The 16,152-nt window shown below is 34.5% G+C and overlaps 1 protein-coding gene across 9 annotated transcripts in view; it reads left to right on the forward strand.

The window, feature by feature from the left end:
* The window catches only part of AGO3 (argonaute RISC catalytic component 3), a 120,919-nt gene that overhangs the window by 39,319 nt on the left and 65,448 nt on the right, over nucleotides 1-16,152 (forward strand). For 5 of the 9 annotated variants that reach the window (XM_003989853.6, XM_023258473.2, XM_019836652.3 and 2 more), the window contains 2 exons: nucleotides 1,326-1,534; nucleotides 2,348-2,484. The exons of 1 other annotated variant lie outside the window; for it this stretch is intronic. In XM_003989853.6, coding sequence (XP_003989902.1) covers nucleotides 1,326-1,534; nucleotides 2,348-2,484 — 346 coding nt within the window. Of the gene's footprint in view, nucleotides 1-1,325; nucleotides 1,535-2,347; nucleotides 2,485-10,987; nucleotides 11,074-11,115; nucleotides 12,717-16,152 lie in introns of those variants that run through there. 3 more of the 9 variants (XM_045035542.1, XM_045035544.1, XM_019836655.3) reach the window with 3 other exon arrangements.

A 16,152-nucleotide genomic window follows, 5' to 3' on the forward strand; every position in this document is an offset into this window, starting at 1 on the left:
AAAGGAACAGTGATTTCTTTTGGTTGGAGGATGCAACTTAGAAACTGAAATCTGGGTACTGAATGTATTCATTGCTGCTGGAGTGCAGGTATTTGTAAAATGGACAGATGGGACATAAAAATACACAAATAAAAGAGACAATATATCATAAATATTATATGTCATGTAATGGACTTAATATATGTATCCTACAAATACTATTTACTGTGCAATATACAATATATATATATTGGAAATCATGAGTTCAGAGTGATTCTTCCAAGTTTCAGTCTGTTTCCCCCAGGATTCTTTCTTTACTCCCCATGTTGCTTATTTGTATCTTCCTTCTTTTTTGAACCTCAAAACATCACCACTTTTACTCATTTGTTCAATCCTACCATATACATATAAAATCATATCTGAATTACTACACCATACCACTACAGAAAACAAACTTCCTCATTAGAGTTTAAGATTTTATTTTGTATGCAGTTCTTTCCCACGTGTACAGCCCCCAGTATGTTCTGTGTTCAAGAGTTCATTGTATTTTTTTTCCCCCTTCTTTCAGTGTGGTTATGTTATTCATTTGAAACATATTTGGTTCCATTTGATTTTGTTTATATTTAGTTTTAATTTTTTCACTTCATTCTTCTTGATTTTGTTTTTAATTTTTAACTTATAAAACTTTATTAAAAAAAAAACACAAAAAGGGGTACCTGGGTGGCTTGGTCAGTTAAGCCTCTGACTTCAGCTTAGGTCATGATCTCAAGCTTTGTGAGCTCGAGGCCCCGTCGGGCTGTGTGCTGACAGCTCAGAGCCTGGAGCCTGGTTTGGATTCTGTGTCTCCCTCTCTCTCTGCCCCTCTCCCACTCACAGTCTGTCTCTCTCTCTCAAAAATAAATGAACATTAAAATAAATAAATAAAAACACAAAAAAAACCCTTTATTTAATATGCTTCCAGAAGTCAAAACTGTACTGAGAAATATCCTCAGAATTGTTCATTCCTCCTTTATTTCTTCTGGTCTGTTCCTTCCCATCCTTTGAAAGTAATCAATTTCTTTGTTTCTGATTGATGCTTCTTACATTTCTTTTTGCTGAAATAAGATATATGAATATTTTCCCATTTTCTCCTTCTTTCTCACACAAAAGATGGCATACTATTTGTAATCTTCTCTACTTTGCTTTTTGTACTTAACAGCATAGCTTAGAAAGTATCTATTGATTTAGCATTGAGGTTGGTTTTTTATATTTTCCCTGTTTTTTCTTAAATATTTTTATAACTTAAACCTAAAAATACTTGTACTTATCTTTTTCAATTTATCAATTGACTGTTTTCCCATCAACAGGTAGATTTAGATGTTACTTTACCTGGGGAAGGTGGAAAAGATCGACCTTTCAAGGTGTCGATTAAGTTTGTCTCTCGGGTGAGTTGGCACCTACTACATGAAGTACTGACAGGACGGACCTTGCCTGAGCCGCTGGAATTAGACAAGCCAATCAGTACTAATCCTGTCCATGCTGTTGATGTGGTGCTACGACATCTGCCCTCCATGAAGTGGGTGCTTCTGCCTTTTTTTCCTTTTTAGATTTTAAGTGTGTAGGCTTTTTTCCCAAGAGTGAGTTGTGCAGGCTTCCTTTAATTAACCTTCACATGTTGTATATTTTGATTGCTTCATTTAGAGAATAGCATGCATACTAGTTCATTGACATGAGAAGTAAGTTACAGAAAAAACTCTGATTTTTGAAAGTAAATGCACATTGTTAACTTAGCTATTCTAATAGATACCTCTTAGAAAAATGTCTAACCCTTTGTCTTAGAAGCTGTAAATCTTGAATAACTGATATGTTTTCAGATATATTCCTATAGTTAAATCCCCTTGTTCTAAAAGTAATTTTGTTGTTTATACAATAATATCAATTTGTATTGAAATTGCTGTTCTCTTAATCATACTTCACACAAGTGTCTGTTTGTATTTGTGTGCCTGTATATATAGGATCAATGTGTCCTTTTAAAGAAAAATATGTCTTGCAAACACATTTGTAGAAATAGCATTTTCTAAGATTGGAACTGGTTTTTCTTTTCATCTGTTTCTAAGAAAATATTTTAAATAAAATTTATTCTTACCCAAACTAACAGTTTTAGGAATAGAGAATTTCAGTGAAGGATGCTGACAGGTTTGTTTTGTTTCTCTTAGAATGGCTGCTTTTTGCTTTTCACAAATTTGGGGAATATTTATTTTCATATATTCCTAATGATAAGCATCATTATGATAAATTAAGTTTGTGTGCTCTAGACTTAACCTCTTCTGCAAATTTAAATACCTATATGGGAAGGAAAGGACTGAACATGACATTTTAATTTTTGTAGATATACGCCTGTGGGGCGTTCCTTTTTCTCAGCTCCCGAAGGATATGACCACCCTCTGGGAGGGGGCAGGGAAGTATGGTTTGGATTCCATCAATCTGTTCGGCCTGCCATGTGGAAAATGATGCTTAATATTGATGGTAAGGGAACTAAAACCATATTCTGTATTGGGTAGTTGATTCCTGTATTACGCACATGCACCTGTGTGTGTGTGTGTTTGTGTGTGTGTGTGCACGCAGTTTATATATAATTATATGTACTGGTGTCTTGAAGTTATATTTGGACATATATTAAGACAAAGTGGAAAAACTTTTGTGTTACATTTTATTTAGAAAGCCTTTCCACAGAAGTTGTCCTGGAATGTTACTAAGCGTGAAGTAAGAACATGAAAGCAAATATAGAAGCCTTGACATGATTATCTGAACAATCTCACTTTTGTCCATTTAATTCTTATTAATATTTCATTATGAAATACATGTTTTAAAGCAAGAGAAGTCTGTTGGTCATTTTGACCCCAGGTGTTCTACCTACTGCTGATGCTTATAGCGGTACCAATTGCATTCTTATTTTTAGGTGTTTTCTATTAATGTTTTTGAGCATATTTAAAAGTAGGGAGAATAGTATGATAAACTACCACCTATATGCAAACTGTCAAGTTTGTAGAAATACCTTTACTCCTCAATTAGAGTATTTTTAAATCAGATCCCGGATAGCAAGTTTTTTTGTTTCTACTACTTAAGTATGTACCTCTAAAAACATGGGTGTTTCCTTACATAGTCATAATGCCATTATCATGTGTAAGAAAATTTTAAGTAATCATTTGTAGCCTCTAATATTCTCTCCATAATCAGATTTCCTTGATCTCAAACATGTCTTTTTATAGTTACAATCCTAATTAGGATCCAAACAAGATCCATGTATCATGTTTGGCTGATCTGCCTTTTTAATGTAGTAGTCCCATTTCCTCCCTCTTGTTTTGTTTTTTCTTTTTTTTTTTTTTTTATGCCATTGACTTGTTAGAGAAATTCACTTGTCCTGAAGAATATTAAAAAATCCACATTTGTCTTCTGTTCTTGTGGTGTCATTGCCTTGTTTCTCTGTCCCCTATATTTCCTGAAAGTGAAGTTGGCCCTAGAAGTTTGATTCAATTCTGGTTCAGAATACTTCATATGTGCTTCATGTTATATCATATTAAGAGGCGCACAGTATCTAGTGGTTCCAGTTTTAGTGATGCTAAGATTGACCAGTAGGTTCAGAGATCAGTAGACCTCATCTCTCCATTGTAAATTTCCCAGTCAACTTTTCAATGACTAATATTTTATTTAATGATCATTGTTATCCAAATCATTTATTTCACTAGGGATTACCAACTGGTATTTTTTTTCATTCTTTTATTCCTTTTGAATTAGATGGAATTCTTATGTGAAAAATCACAATGTCCTATTGGTAATTTAGTAGTCATTGGTAGCTTTTTTGCTTTCTGGGACAGTAGGATATTTCAAGCTTATCTTATATTTCCTACCCTGTACCTAGAATCAGCCATTCCTTCAAGGATCCCTATGTCTCTTCAGATCACTATATAGTTTCTGCATTATTTTCAGCTGCATCTACCATTGTGAGTATATGTCATTGAGGAGCTATATCTCAGAAGTCCTCTTTCAGTGTATACTAGAGCTGTTTTTATTTGCCATTTCAGAACATCATTTCATGTATATGTAGATCTTTAGAATAGATTTCAGGACATAATGGGTCAAGGGCAAATGTGTTTGTAATTTTGGTCATTATTGCCGAATTGCCCTTTTTAGAGCTTCTAAATATTGTGCATTCGAGAATGAAACTACCTGTTTTGTTATGTCTTTGCCACTAGAGGTGTCAAACTCTAGATTCTATTAATTGCATTTGCAAGAAACAGTTTCCTTATCTACTTTTATTTTGCATTTGACCATCTTTTCATATGTGTAAGGGTCACCTTTTTTTTTATTAGCTATTTATATCTTTTGCCTTTTTTCTTTCTGTTGGATTTTTGGTTTTCTCATTTACTGAGAGCTTTCTAAATTAAGGAGATTAACTCCTTGTGTCACAAATTGTAGATATTATCCCTAATTATTTGTCTTTAACCTTTGGTACAGTCTTGTTTTTATTTTTTGCCATAGAGAAATCTGTATTTGGTTGGGAGATGGTAAATACATACACACAAACACTTAAATGTATTAGTCATTTCTTTTATGACTTTTTAAATCCTATAGGGCTAGTCTCATTTTTCTCTTCAGGCTTTTCTAGGCTATCCTTACTTATTTTACCATGTAAACTTCAGGAAATTCTTACCTAGGTTCAGTGGGTGTGGGAGGATGGGCTGTAATTTTTTTTAAATGTTTTATTTTTATTTATTTTGAGAAAGAGCAAAAGCACAAGTGGGAGAGAGGGAGAGAGAGAATCTTAAGCAGGCTCCATGCTGTCAGTATGGAGCTGGAAGTGTGGGGTCCAATCCCATGAACTGTGAGATCATGACCTGAGCCAAAATCAAGAGTTGGTCTCTCAACCAAGCTACCCAAGCACCCCAAGATGGACTATAATTTTTATTGAAATCTCATTACATTTAGAAATTGTTAGGACAAATTGGCATCTTTAAGATACTGAGTCTTTACTGTCCAAGAAAATGCTATACCTTTCTATTGGTACAACATTAGTTTTGTTTTCTTCAGGAATGTTTTAAAGTTTACCTTACATGAAAGTTGCACGTATCTTCTTGTTATTCCTAGATATTCCACCCCCCCCCCTTTTTGCTATTAAATGGGTTTTATAGATTCTAACTGGTTATTGTTTACATACATGAAGGCTTTTGACTTCTGTGTACTTTATGTCTGCCTTACTACATTTATGTTTATAGTAGTTATTCAGGTGGTATTCTTGGCATTTCTGGTTATAATCGTTTCATCTACAAATAGTCATAGGTTTAACTATTCCTTTGGATTTTTATACTTCTATTTTTTGTCATCAAATTATATTGACTAATTAGACAGTGTTAAGGAGTAGTGACTAGCAGGCATCCTCTTTACCTTAGGAATGCTTCCAATGTTTCTGCATTAAGTATGATACATATATATGTATGTGTATGTATACGAGCATCTGATGATTCCTATTTTATTAAGTACTTTTTACTTTTTATTTTTATTTTTTTTTTTCGTTTTATTTTTATTTATTTTTGGGACAGAGAGAGACAGAGCATGAACGGGGGAGGGGCAGAGAGAGAGGGAGACACAGAATCCGAAGCAGACTCCAGGCTCCGAGCCATCAGCCCAGAGCCTGACGCGGGGCTCGAACTCACGGACCGCGAGATCGTGACCTGGCTGAAGTCGGACGCTTAACCGACTGCGCCACCCAGGCGCCCCTATTAAGTACTTTTTAAAAAAATGTTTTATTCATGTTTTGAGAGACAGAGACAGACCATGAATGGGGGAGGGGCAGAGAGAGAGAGGAAGACACAGAATCCAAAGCAGGCTCTAGGCTCCAAGCTGTCAGCACAGAGCCCGACGCGGGGCTTGAACTCACGGACTGTGAGATCATGACCTGAGCCGAAGCCAGATGCTTAACCGACTGAGCCACCCAGGCGCCCCAGATATTTGTCTTTTTAACAAACGTTGAACCGAACTTGTATTTCTGGATTCTTTTAATGTGATACTGTATTCTGCTTGCTAATATTTTGCCTTTTTAATCAAAATGCAAAAGTAAGTTTGACCTGATCTGTAATCTTCTTTTTTGTGTGTGATCTTTTTCAAGTTTTGGTATTAATCTTATATCTCATAAAGAATTTACAAGTTTTGTTTTCTAAAATGTACAACAGTTTTTAAATAGTACTAAACTTGTTAACTCTTTCAAGGTTTGATAGAATTCTCTTGTGAAGTCTGGTGTTGTGGTATGTTTTGTTTTCTTGATGCATAATAGCTCTTTGAAAATTGTTCCATTTGTTTTGTGAAAACTAGTTTTTTTAGGCTGAGTTTGTGGTTCAGATTTGGTAGATTTTATCTTACCAGAAAATTATTTTACCTGTATTTGATATTTTATAGAAAGTTTTACAAAGTCATTTCTTATTTTTTGAAATTGTGTCTACTTCTGTGGTTTCCTCCCCTTTCTTATTTTGTATATCTGTGTTTTGTCCATTTTACTCTTGATTAGGATGGAGTAGTTTAAACAACTGATTTCAGTGCCTCCCCAAACCCCCAGCAAAAGAGGTTTTGAATGTTTTGGGTTTTTTTTAAGCTCTCTGGCTTTCTGTTTTCTAACTCCTTAATTTCTGCTTTTAGCTTTATAAATGTTTTCCTCTACTTTTTTCAGTTACTTTAGTTGTTTTTCTGACTTTTTGAGCTATATTAGTAATTCATTTACTTTCATCTTTTCTTAATGATGAAAGTATTTAAAGTAATGAATTTTCTTCTGATCACTGTTTTAGCTACATCCCAAAGCCTCTAATATGTAGGATTTTTATTGTCCAGAAACACCACGAATTTCATTCATATTTTCATTATTATCCAAATATTACTTGAGATTTTTGAAATTTGCAGGTTGAAGATCTTTTTATTTTCTGTTATCCATTATTTACTTTCCAATTTTCTGATTTTCTTGGGTTGTTAATCAGAGGATATGGTGTGTATTTCCCCTATTAGAATTTGTTGAGGTATGTTTTGTAGTCTGATACATAGTCAATTTTTGTGAGCGTTTAATAGCTATTTGAAAATAGGTATATTTATTTATTATGATAGAGTTAAATGAATATCCATCTGTGCTTACCATTTTGATTAGGTTGTTTAGATCATTTCTTAGTTACTTTTGTTTAATTGTTCTCTAAGACTAGGGGAAATAACTTAAAAATTTCTATTATTATTGTGTGTCTCTCCTCATATCTCCTGTGATTTCTGCTTTCTTAATGTTACTGCTACATTTTTAAGAGCATACACACACACACACACACACACACACACACACACACACCCTGTTCATTGTGAATTGTACCTTTTACATGATAAAGTGAATTTTTTTTTTAATTTTTTTTTAACGTTTATTTACTTTTGAGACAGAGAGAGACACAGCATGAACAGGGGAGGGTCAGAGAGAGGGAGACACAGAATCTGAAACAGGCTCCAGGCTCTGAGCTGTCAGCACAGAGCCCGACGCGGGGCTCAAACTCACAGACCGCGAGATCATGACCTGAGCCGAAGTCGGATGCTTAACCGACTGAGCCACCCAGGAGCCCCAAAATGAATTTTTTTTTTAACTTTGGGCCAAAAGTCTGCATTATCTAATGAAAGGATTATAATTTATGTGTGTGTGAACCTTATCCTATATGTTAACTTCTTTCCTGTCCTTTACCTTTTTTTAATATTTTCTGAATCAGAGATGCATCTTGGTGATAGCATAGAATGGTTTTGCTTTATGGGTCAGTCTAAAGCTTTTTTTTCTGTTAATAGATTAGTTGCCAGATAGATAGGAAGGAAATACATGCTTGGTCTTAGTTATGTCAGATTATTTTATATTTTCTGATTATATATGTTTTGAAACTTTAAGTGGTCTCTTTTCTGTGCTTTTTAAATGATAATTTTGATATTGAGAAGAGTTTTTTTTTCCCTGCTAGTGGTAAATCTTTATACCTTTACCTTCATGTAATACTCATGTTTCCTTTAACTTTTTTTTTTTTTTTTTTTTTTTTTTTGTAGTATGGTTGACACGTTACCTTTCAGGTGTACAACATAATGATTCGACAAGTTTATTATGCTATGCTCATCACTCATCTTTCTCTTTTTAAAAAAAAATTTTTTTTTTTTTTTATTTTAGAGAGAGAGGGAGAGAGTATGAGGGAGAGAGAATTTTAAGCAGGCTCCATGCTCAAGGCAGAGCCTGATATGGGACTCCATCCCACAACTCTGGGATCATGACCTGAGCTGAAATCAAGAGTCAGACGCTCAACCGACTGAGCCACCAGGCACCCTCATCTTTCTCTTTTTTAAAGCAGTGTCTTTTTTCCTTAATACGTAATAATTCAGTTAGCTTTATTCTCTTCCTTTTTTTTCTCCCTCTCTTTTACTGACTACTTTTAGCCAATATAGCAATATTTTATTGTTCTTTATAATTTTGTTTAAACTTTTACTACTTGACTTTCAACAGTGACTCCTATCTATTACTATAAGGTACACTGAGTTTATTCTTCTTTTTATTTTTCTACTGTCATTGATTTCTTTGTATGTACTATTATTCCTACATTCTTGGAGCATGTAACAGTTGCATTCCATTCTGTCACCTGTATATCCATTTGTTTTAACCTTAAATCTGCAATTAAATGTATTTGTGCTGTCAGTCCTGCTGAAATTTTTCCTGTCATCTACTAGTTGCAGTTTGTCCTCAAGTTGTTTCTTCAAGAAGGGCTCATGAATAAGAGCTAAGTATTTACATACTGAAAACCATTTGCCTATAGCATTATTCCTGAAGGATTGTCTAAAAATTATTGACTTATACTTTCTGGAGTATCTTCTAAGTATTTGTCTACTGTCTTCTGACATTGAATGTTCGGTAGAGAAGTATGATATCAGCTTGATTTTCTTTCCCCTTGGAGGGGCCTGCTTTTTTTGTCTGGCTGCTGAAACTTATCTGGTTGCTTTAACACTAATTTCACTACATTTTTTGTTGTTGTTGACCATTTTGGGTCAGTTTCCAAGGGATTCCCTTTGAAAATGGAAGTTTTGAGTCTTTTTTAATTTTTTAAATTTAATTTTTAAATTTATCTTGAGAGACAGAGAACATGAGCAGGGGAGGAGCAGAGAGCAAGGGAGAGAGAGAATCCCAAGCAGACTCCATGCTCAGCACAGAGCCCAACTCAGGGTTCTATCTCACAGCTGTGAGATGACCTTAGCCGAAATCAAGAGTTGGACACAGCCTACTGAGCCACCCCGACACCCCAGTTTTTCTTTGTTTATATTTAAGTTAATTTCTTTTAAAAAGTAACTGTTCTCTTTGCTCCTTACTATACCTTTTGTGGTGTCATTTTTACCATGTGCTTATATTTTTCAACTTTTAAAAATCTTTTTCTTCCATTTCTTTCATGAATTTTTCAGTACTTTTATTTTTACTTCTTCCTGTTGACTGGCTGTCTCTTCCCTGAGTTGTTAAATTTCTGCTCTGATATTTTACTTTTTTTTTTTTTTAAGTTTATTTATTTAAGTAATTTCTCCATTCAGCATAGGGCTCAAAATCACGACCCAAGATCAAGAGTCCCGTGCTCTTCTGACTGAGCCAGCCAGCGGCCCCTCTGAGATTTTCTTAATAGCTGCATTAAGAATTTTTGAATTCATGTTATGAAGTAGTGTTACAGTTTTCATCTACTTTGTGATAATTTTTTGTTGAGTTTTATTTGTCAAGGATGTTGTCCTTTCTTACATTTTTATGGTGTCTTTGTATGGATGCTTACACTTTTTTGTTATTCATATTTAATGAGATGAGCTTTTCCAAACCACCTGTTTGAAGAGACTAGTCAGGAAGATGAATTGGAAGAGGACATTAGGAGTGAGGTGGTTGTCCAGGTTTCTGTGTTCAAGGCCTCTGTCCTCAGATGTTCTGATGGATTCTTTCTTCAAAATATAGGTACATCTCCTATGCCTCTTAGTAATTTACAAGTGTAAGAGGTGTGAGCTGTCAGCTACCAGGTCCTTATTAGTTTCTGCTCCCAAGGGATACAGCTCCTGCCTTTTAAAGTGCCTGCTTGAAATGTTAACAGAGAATTTGTGAACGGTATACAGGAGTTCTTTGCGGTATTCTTTGGACATTTCTGTAAGTTTGAAATTACAGATAAAAAGTACATGCCTTGGTTTTAGAAGAGTTGTAGTATCTGAGATCTGTCACTTGTAGACTACCCTCCACTCATTCTCATGGCACTTTCTACACCTCCTTTTTCAACTTCCTTCTGAGATTCTGCCATTCGGCCTCAGTTCTAAACATTGCAGTTCCTACTTATGATAGAACCCTCTGTTTCTGGGAATTAAAATTTGCTGTTCCCCAACTAGGCTCTTTTCATACTTCATGTCTTCTTCCTTGCCTAGGTTCTACCAGTCCCAAGTACTTTAGGCCATATTTAGTTATAATTTGGCATTTCAGGTTTTTATTGTCTCCTAGGTTCACTGAATACAATGTTTTAAAAACATTCTCTTTGTTGTTCTATATTGGGTTCTAGGAGAAAAGGGGGAAAATTTGGAAGTAAATTGCTGTTTTCCTACTGGAACTTAAAGTCTAGCTTTGGATATTATTAAATTTCTAAATAATAAATTGGTCAAATAAATCACAAAGAAAATATTAAATATTTGAACTGCAGGATAATGAAAATACATATCAGAACTGGTATGATTAGCTAAAGCAATGCTTAGAGAGAATTTAAAACCTTAAATGCCTAGTAGAAAAGAAGAAAAGCATCAGTACCTAAGTATTCATTTCAACAAGTTATAAAAATAAAGAAAAATTAAATGCAAAGCAAATAGAAGGAAATAAGAGTTAAAAACAGGACTTAATGAAATACAAAACAAATTTATTTCTATTCTGTAGGTAGAGAGTTTTGAAAAGTTTTTAAGAAGGATAGTGACATGATCATATTTGTTTTCCAGAAAGAGACCTCTGGCAGCAGTGTGGAGAATAGATAGAGGAGAAAAAACTAATCTCAGGAGCCAGTTAGGAGGCTTTTTCAATCCCTAGTTCAGGTAAGAGATGGTGATGGTCTAATGTGGGGTGGAGAGAAAGGAACATATTACAAGGAATAAGTTGAAAAAATAGGTTTCAGAACCATGTCCAGGAAAAAAACAACAAAAAACCAAAAAAAAAAAAAAAAAACAAAAAAACTTTGGGTATAGTTACTGGTACATGGTACTGACTGGAAATGAATAGACCAGAAGGTTTACTAGGTTATTGAAGGAATTGTTTTTAGAAATAAACTACAGACCTGGTATATCTGTCAGGTTCAACCAGAGAAGCAGAACCGGTGGGAGGTCTATGTAGAAAGAGAGATTCAGCTTAACAAGTTGTAGGGGTTAGCAAGGCAAGTCTGAAATCCTTAGAATAGGCTGTCAGGAAGGGCAGACTGGGATTTTTGGGTAATGGCTAAAGCTGCTGTTCATAGGTGGAAGTTTTTCTCCCTCTTAGGGAAGCCTCAGCCCTGCTTTAAGACCTTTCAGCAAACTGAATGAGAGTCATCCAGATTATCCAGGATAATTTCCTTTACTTAGTCAACTAATTATGAATTTTACTTATATCTATAAAACACCTGCACAGTAATACCTAGATTAATGTTTGAATAGCTGACAACTAGTAGCCCAGCCAAGTTGACACATTAAAACAAAAACATACCTAGCCTGCAAAGTTCTGTGATTATTCAGTCTTTGAAATAACCTTTATGTTCCTAACCAACCCTTCAGGCTCAGTGATTGTGCTGTATTATAAACTAGCTTCCAAGAAGGGCATACTCACCAACATACACTCAGAGTAGTGACTCATTCATACCAGGTGTGAATGGTGATGCTGTCAGTTGAATTCAGAGATGGATCTGCTGTCGCTGGTTAGTTGGCAGTGTACACCATATATAAATAGATAAAATGTTAACATATCCAAAACTTGAAGTTCCTATGGAACATATGGATAGAAACGCCAGTGTGTCATTGGAAATGCAGATATGAAAATCTGTAGTGGTGGGAGCTAAAAGTAAAACTTTGGAGACTGTTCAGTATATAAATCCATATTTGAAACTGTAGAAGTGGAAAAACTTTTTTTTTAATGTTTATTTATTTTTGAGAGAGAGAAAGCGCAAGTGGGGATGGGGCAGAGAGAGAGAGACAGAAGATCTGAAGCAGGCTCTGTGCTGACAGCAGAGAGCCCGATGCAGGGCTCGAACTCACAGACCATGAGATCATGACCTGTGCCGAAGTCAGACAGTTAACCAACTGAGCCATCCAGGCACCACAAAGTAGGAAAACTTCTTTAGGAATAGTATTTAGAGTAAAAACCGGAATGAGGATAAACCCATGGCAAATACTAGTATTTAAGGGAGGAAGAAAGACCAGTGAGCAAATTAATGATTATCGCAGCAGTAGGAGAGCCCAAAAATGGTGTCAAGGAAGCCAAGGGAGGAAACATATTCAAAGAGTGGATGATTTCACAGTTAAGCAGTGGGAGCTTTTCCAATAAAACCAAGAGTAAAACAAGGATGTCAGGCCTATGATATTTAGATATATTGTGTTTGCCAACTTCTGTTCTTCTTACAGGTTTCAGTCTACATGTTACTTCCTTGAGAAGCAATGTTTGATACCCATCTCTCCCCCCTACATCCAGCCATCCCCCAAGTCTGAATTAGGTATTTATTTCATTCATGTATTCCCATAGCACAGTGTACTTCCCCTATAATATAGCATGTGTCACTCTGAATTATAAATGTTTTATTGTTCTTTCTTCCTATTAGAATGAAAGTTCTGCAAAGGTAGGGACTGTCCATCTTATTCACCAGTGTACGTATCCTCCATGCTTAGCACAATTCTGGGTCATACTAAGCAAAGAATAATTAGATAAAACTAAGAGCATAGAGAAGGAGTATCCCAAATGAGCCTGGAAAGTTAGAAAAATATTTGGAGGAGTAAGTGATGCCTTAGCTGAGCTTTAACAAACATGAGATCAAGAGTTGGATTGAAAAGGAGGTACATAGGAATAAAGATTTTTGAGAAGTCTCTAAAAACTTGATTGAAAAGACATAAGAGAAAATCTAAATGAAATGAAATGAAATATAATAGGCTTATTGAGAAGGCTCAATTTGATGTCAGTTTTCCCAAAATTAACCTGTAAATGTAATTAAAATTTTTATTTTTTATTTATTATTATTATTAGGTGTTTTTTTTGTTGTTTGTTTTTGTTTTTGTTTTTGAGAGAGGGAGAGAGAGAACATGAATGGAGGAGGGACAGAGAGAGTGGGAGAGAGAAATGCCAAGCAGGCTCCACACTATCGGTGCAGAGCCAGACACAGCTCAGTCCCACAAACTGTGGGATCATGACCTGGGCCGAAATCAAGAATCAACCAACTGAATTCAACTGATTCAACTGAATCAATCAACCAACTGAATCAACCAGTTAACCAACTGAAGTCACCCAGGTGCCCCTGTAAATGCAATTTTAAATAAAATCCCAATAGGGTATATCATGAAACTTAGTAAGTGAATATTAAGGCTTATATAGAAAAATAACTATAATGACTAAGAAAAGCCAATGTAATTTTAAAGAAGAATAAAGACCGAGGAATTGCCCTCTTTGTTTTAAAACTACAATAATTACTATTCCATACTGCTGTAAGTGCAGGGATTGAAAGATTAATGAAGCAGAATACAGAGCCTTGAAATAAGCCATGTGTATATGGAAACTTTGTAAATATTATGTGGCTTTTCGTATCATTGAAGAAAGAGTAGAATATTTATCAAACGGTGTTCATACAGTTAACTACATGAAAAAAATAAATTAGACCCGTCTCACATCACACCCAAAATTTATTTCTGGGTGGATTTTAATCCTAAATATGTAATGCCAAACTTTGAAACTCTATATCCAGTGTTGGACAAAATATAAAGTGTGTAAATTATAAAAGAAAATACTGACAAAAACTTGTATGTTATAAACAGTTAAAATGCTAGGAGAAATAACCAAGACCTTTACAAAATAGACGGATAGATCAATAGGAAAACAAGTACTTCAAAAAAGAGGAAACCCAAATGGCCAATAAATACATGAAAATCAGATTCTCAAATGCAAATGAAATTAAAAAGGTTCCATTTCACGCCCTTCAGGTTTGTAAAAATTAAAGTCTTACGTTGGATGTTGTTGAGGATGTAAAGTTACAGTGTTGGTAGGAGTATGATTTGGTATAGCTGCTTCGGAGAACAGTTTTCAATCTCTAGAAAAGTTAAAGTAAAGATGAAATTGCACGTGTTTGAAAATCTGTAATATACCATAGAGATACCTTGCATTTGTGCTTGAGGCATTAATTTGTTATGGCAGAAAATTGGAAATAGCCTAATTCCTTATCCGTGTTTCTTTGGGAAGCATTATGAATGAGTACATAAATTGTTATAGAATATTGTGGTGTTCTGTGTGACAGTAAAATGAGTGAACCAGATCTACATGTATCAACATATTATCACTAAAAACAATGTGGAGAGGGTAATAGGTACTGAAAGGATATGTTATTATTTATGTAAATTTAAGAAAACAAAAGTTTATACAGAGTGCATACAAATGCAGTAAAATTATCAAAACATGGATGGGACAAATACACACCAATTTCAGGATAGTAGTTCCCTTTAGGAAGAAAGAAGGAAGAGGAATGGAATAGGTTGGTTGGCATAGAGAGAATAGATAGACCTAAAAAGCTGCATGTTACAAGAAAAAGGTGAGAGTATGTTTTTTGTGTGAACAAAGTGTGTAGATAACTTACAGTGCACTGTGAAGCAAAGAAGTCAGAAGATTGATAGCTTTTGTAAAAAAAGATATGTGGCATACTAATGAAATGAAAATACAGCCTTAAAGTTTAAATGAGTTTATTTTTTAATTGAAAGTAAAATATAGTGCTGCTGTGAAAAATAACGAGTGAAAATATTGCTCTGACCACCTTACTTGCTTATGTTTCCTTTTTTGTTTCTGTGTGATTTGATTTTGCATTGCTTGTGTTTGGTATATTGCACTGAACAAAACAGCCCTTATTGATCTTGAAATCTACTATTGAGCAATGTAAGTATTATGGAGGAGAAGTACTAAATGCAGAGGGAGCATGTAACGGGGATCCATTCTAGTCATTGGATTTGAGGAACATTTCTCTAAGAAAGCGACAGATTCCCTCTAGGTGTTATTGGTGGTGGAAATAAGAATGGAAGAGTGAAGAACAAGAAAAGAGCAATTTAATTCGAATTATGTGACTTAATCTTGTCTTCAAAATGATTGCTTTGTGCTATGTAATATTCTCTCAACTATGTAGGTAGACTTACATATTCTACCAATCTAAGACTCAAAAATATTTTTTCTTCACATTTCATCATGTCTGAAATTAGAAGATGTCTTACAGTTGATGGTTTGTCAGAGTTTAGTTGGCAGGTTTCTTTTTAGGATACATAAAATATTGATGTACCTTTCCATCACTGGTGTCTTAGATTCATTGATATGTGGGATGAATATATGTTTAGTTTAGCCTACATTTAAGCCAAACTCATTTGCAACTTGCATTTTATTATAATTCCTGCATTTCTAAGACTGTCACAGTGATGTGGTATTAGTTGTATTTCCCTTCAGATACCTTTATCACTCATTGCTAAGCATTTTACATTAATTATTTGAAGTAAATTCTACCAAAGTTGCATGAGTTAAGTTTAGAGAGAGAAAATTTCAATAAACTTTCTCTCTAAATTGACTCTTTCTAAGGGTCACATAGTTTATATTTAACATTTATGTTAAATAATTTATATGATTTTCAGAAGTAACAGAAGCAAAATCAATGAATTACTGAAGTAGTAATTAGTATAAGTTTATTGTGCACACACCAAAAACAGTTTGCAAACCGGGAGCATTCAAGCCAAAATATGGAATGAGGCTCAGGGGCATATTGTTATAAAGCAGTTTATATATAGAGAGAGAGAAAACAATGATTGTTTTATTCTTCAATGATTGGTTATAATATTAGAATTTTTATCTTATATCAACCTTGGGAAACAGTTTAAGTTTTGCTTATGATTTTCAGAGGCATGAGCAAGAAATGACCCAGG

Source organism: Felis catus, chromosome C1, assembly GCF_018350175.1.
Source record: "Felis catus isolate Fca126 chromosome C1, F.catus_Fca126_mat1.0, whole genome shotgun sequence".
Taxonomy (NCBI): domain Eukaryota; kingdom Metazoa; phylum Chordata; class Mammalia; order Carnivora; family Felidae; genus Felis; species Felis catus.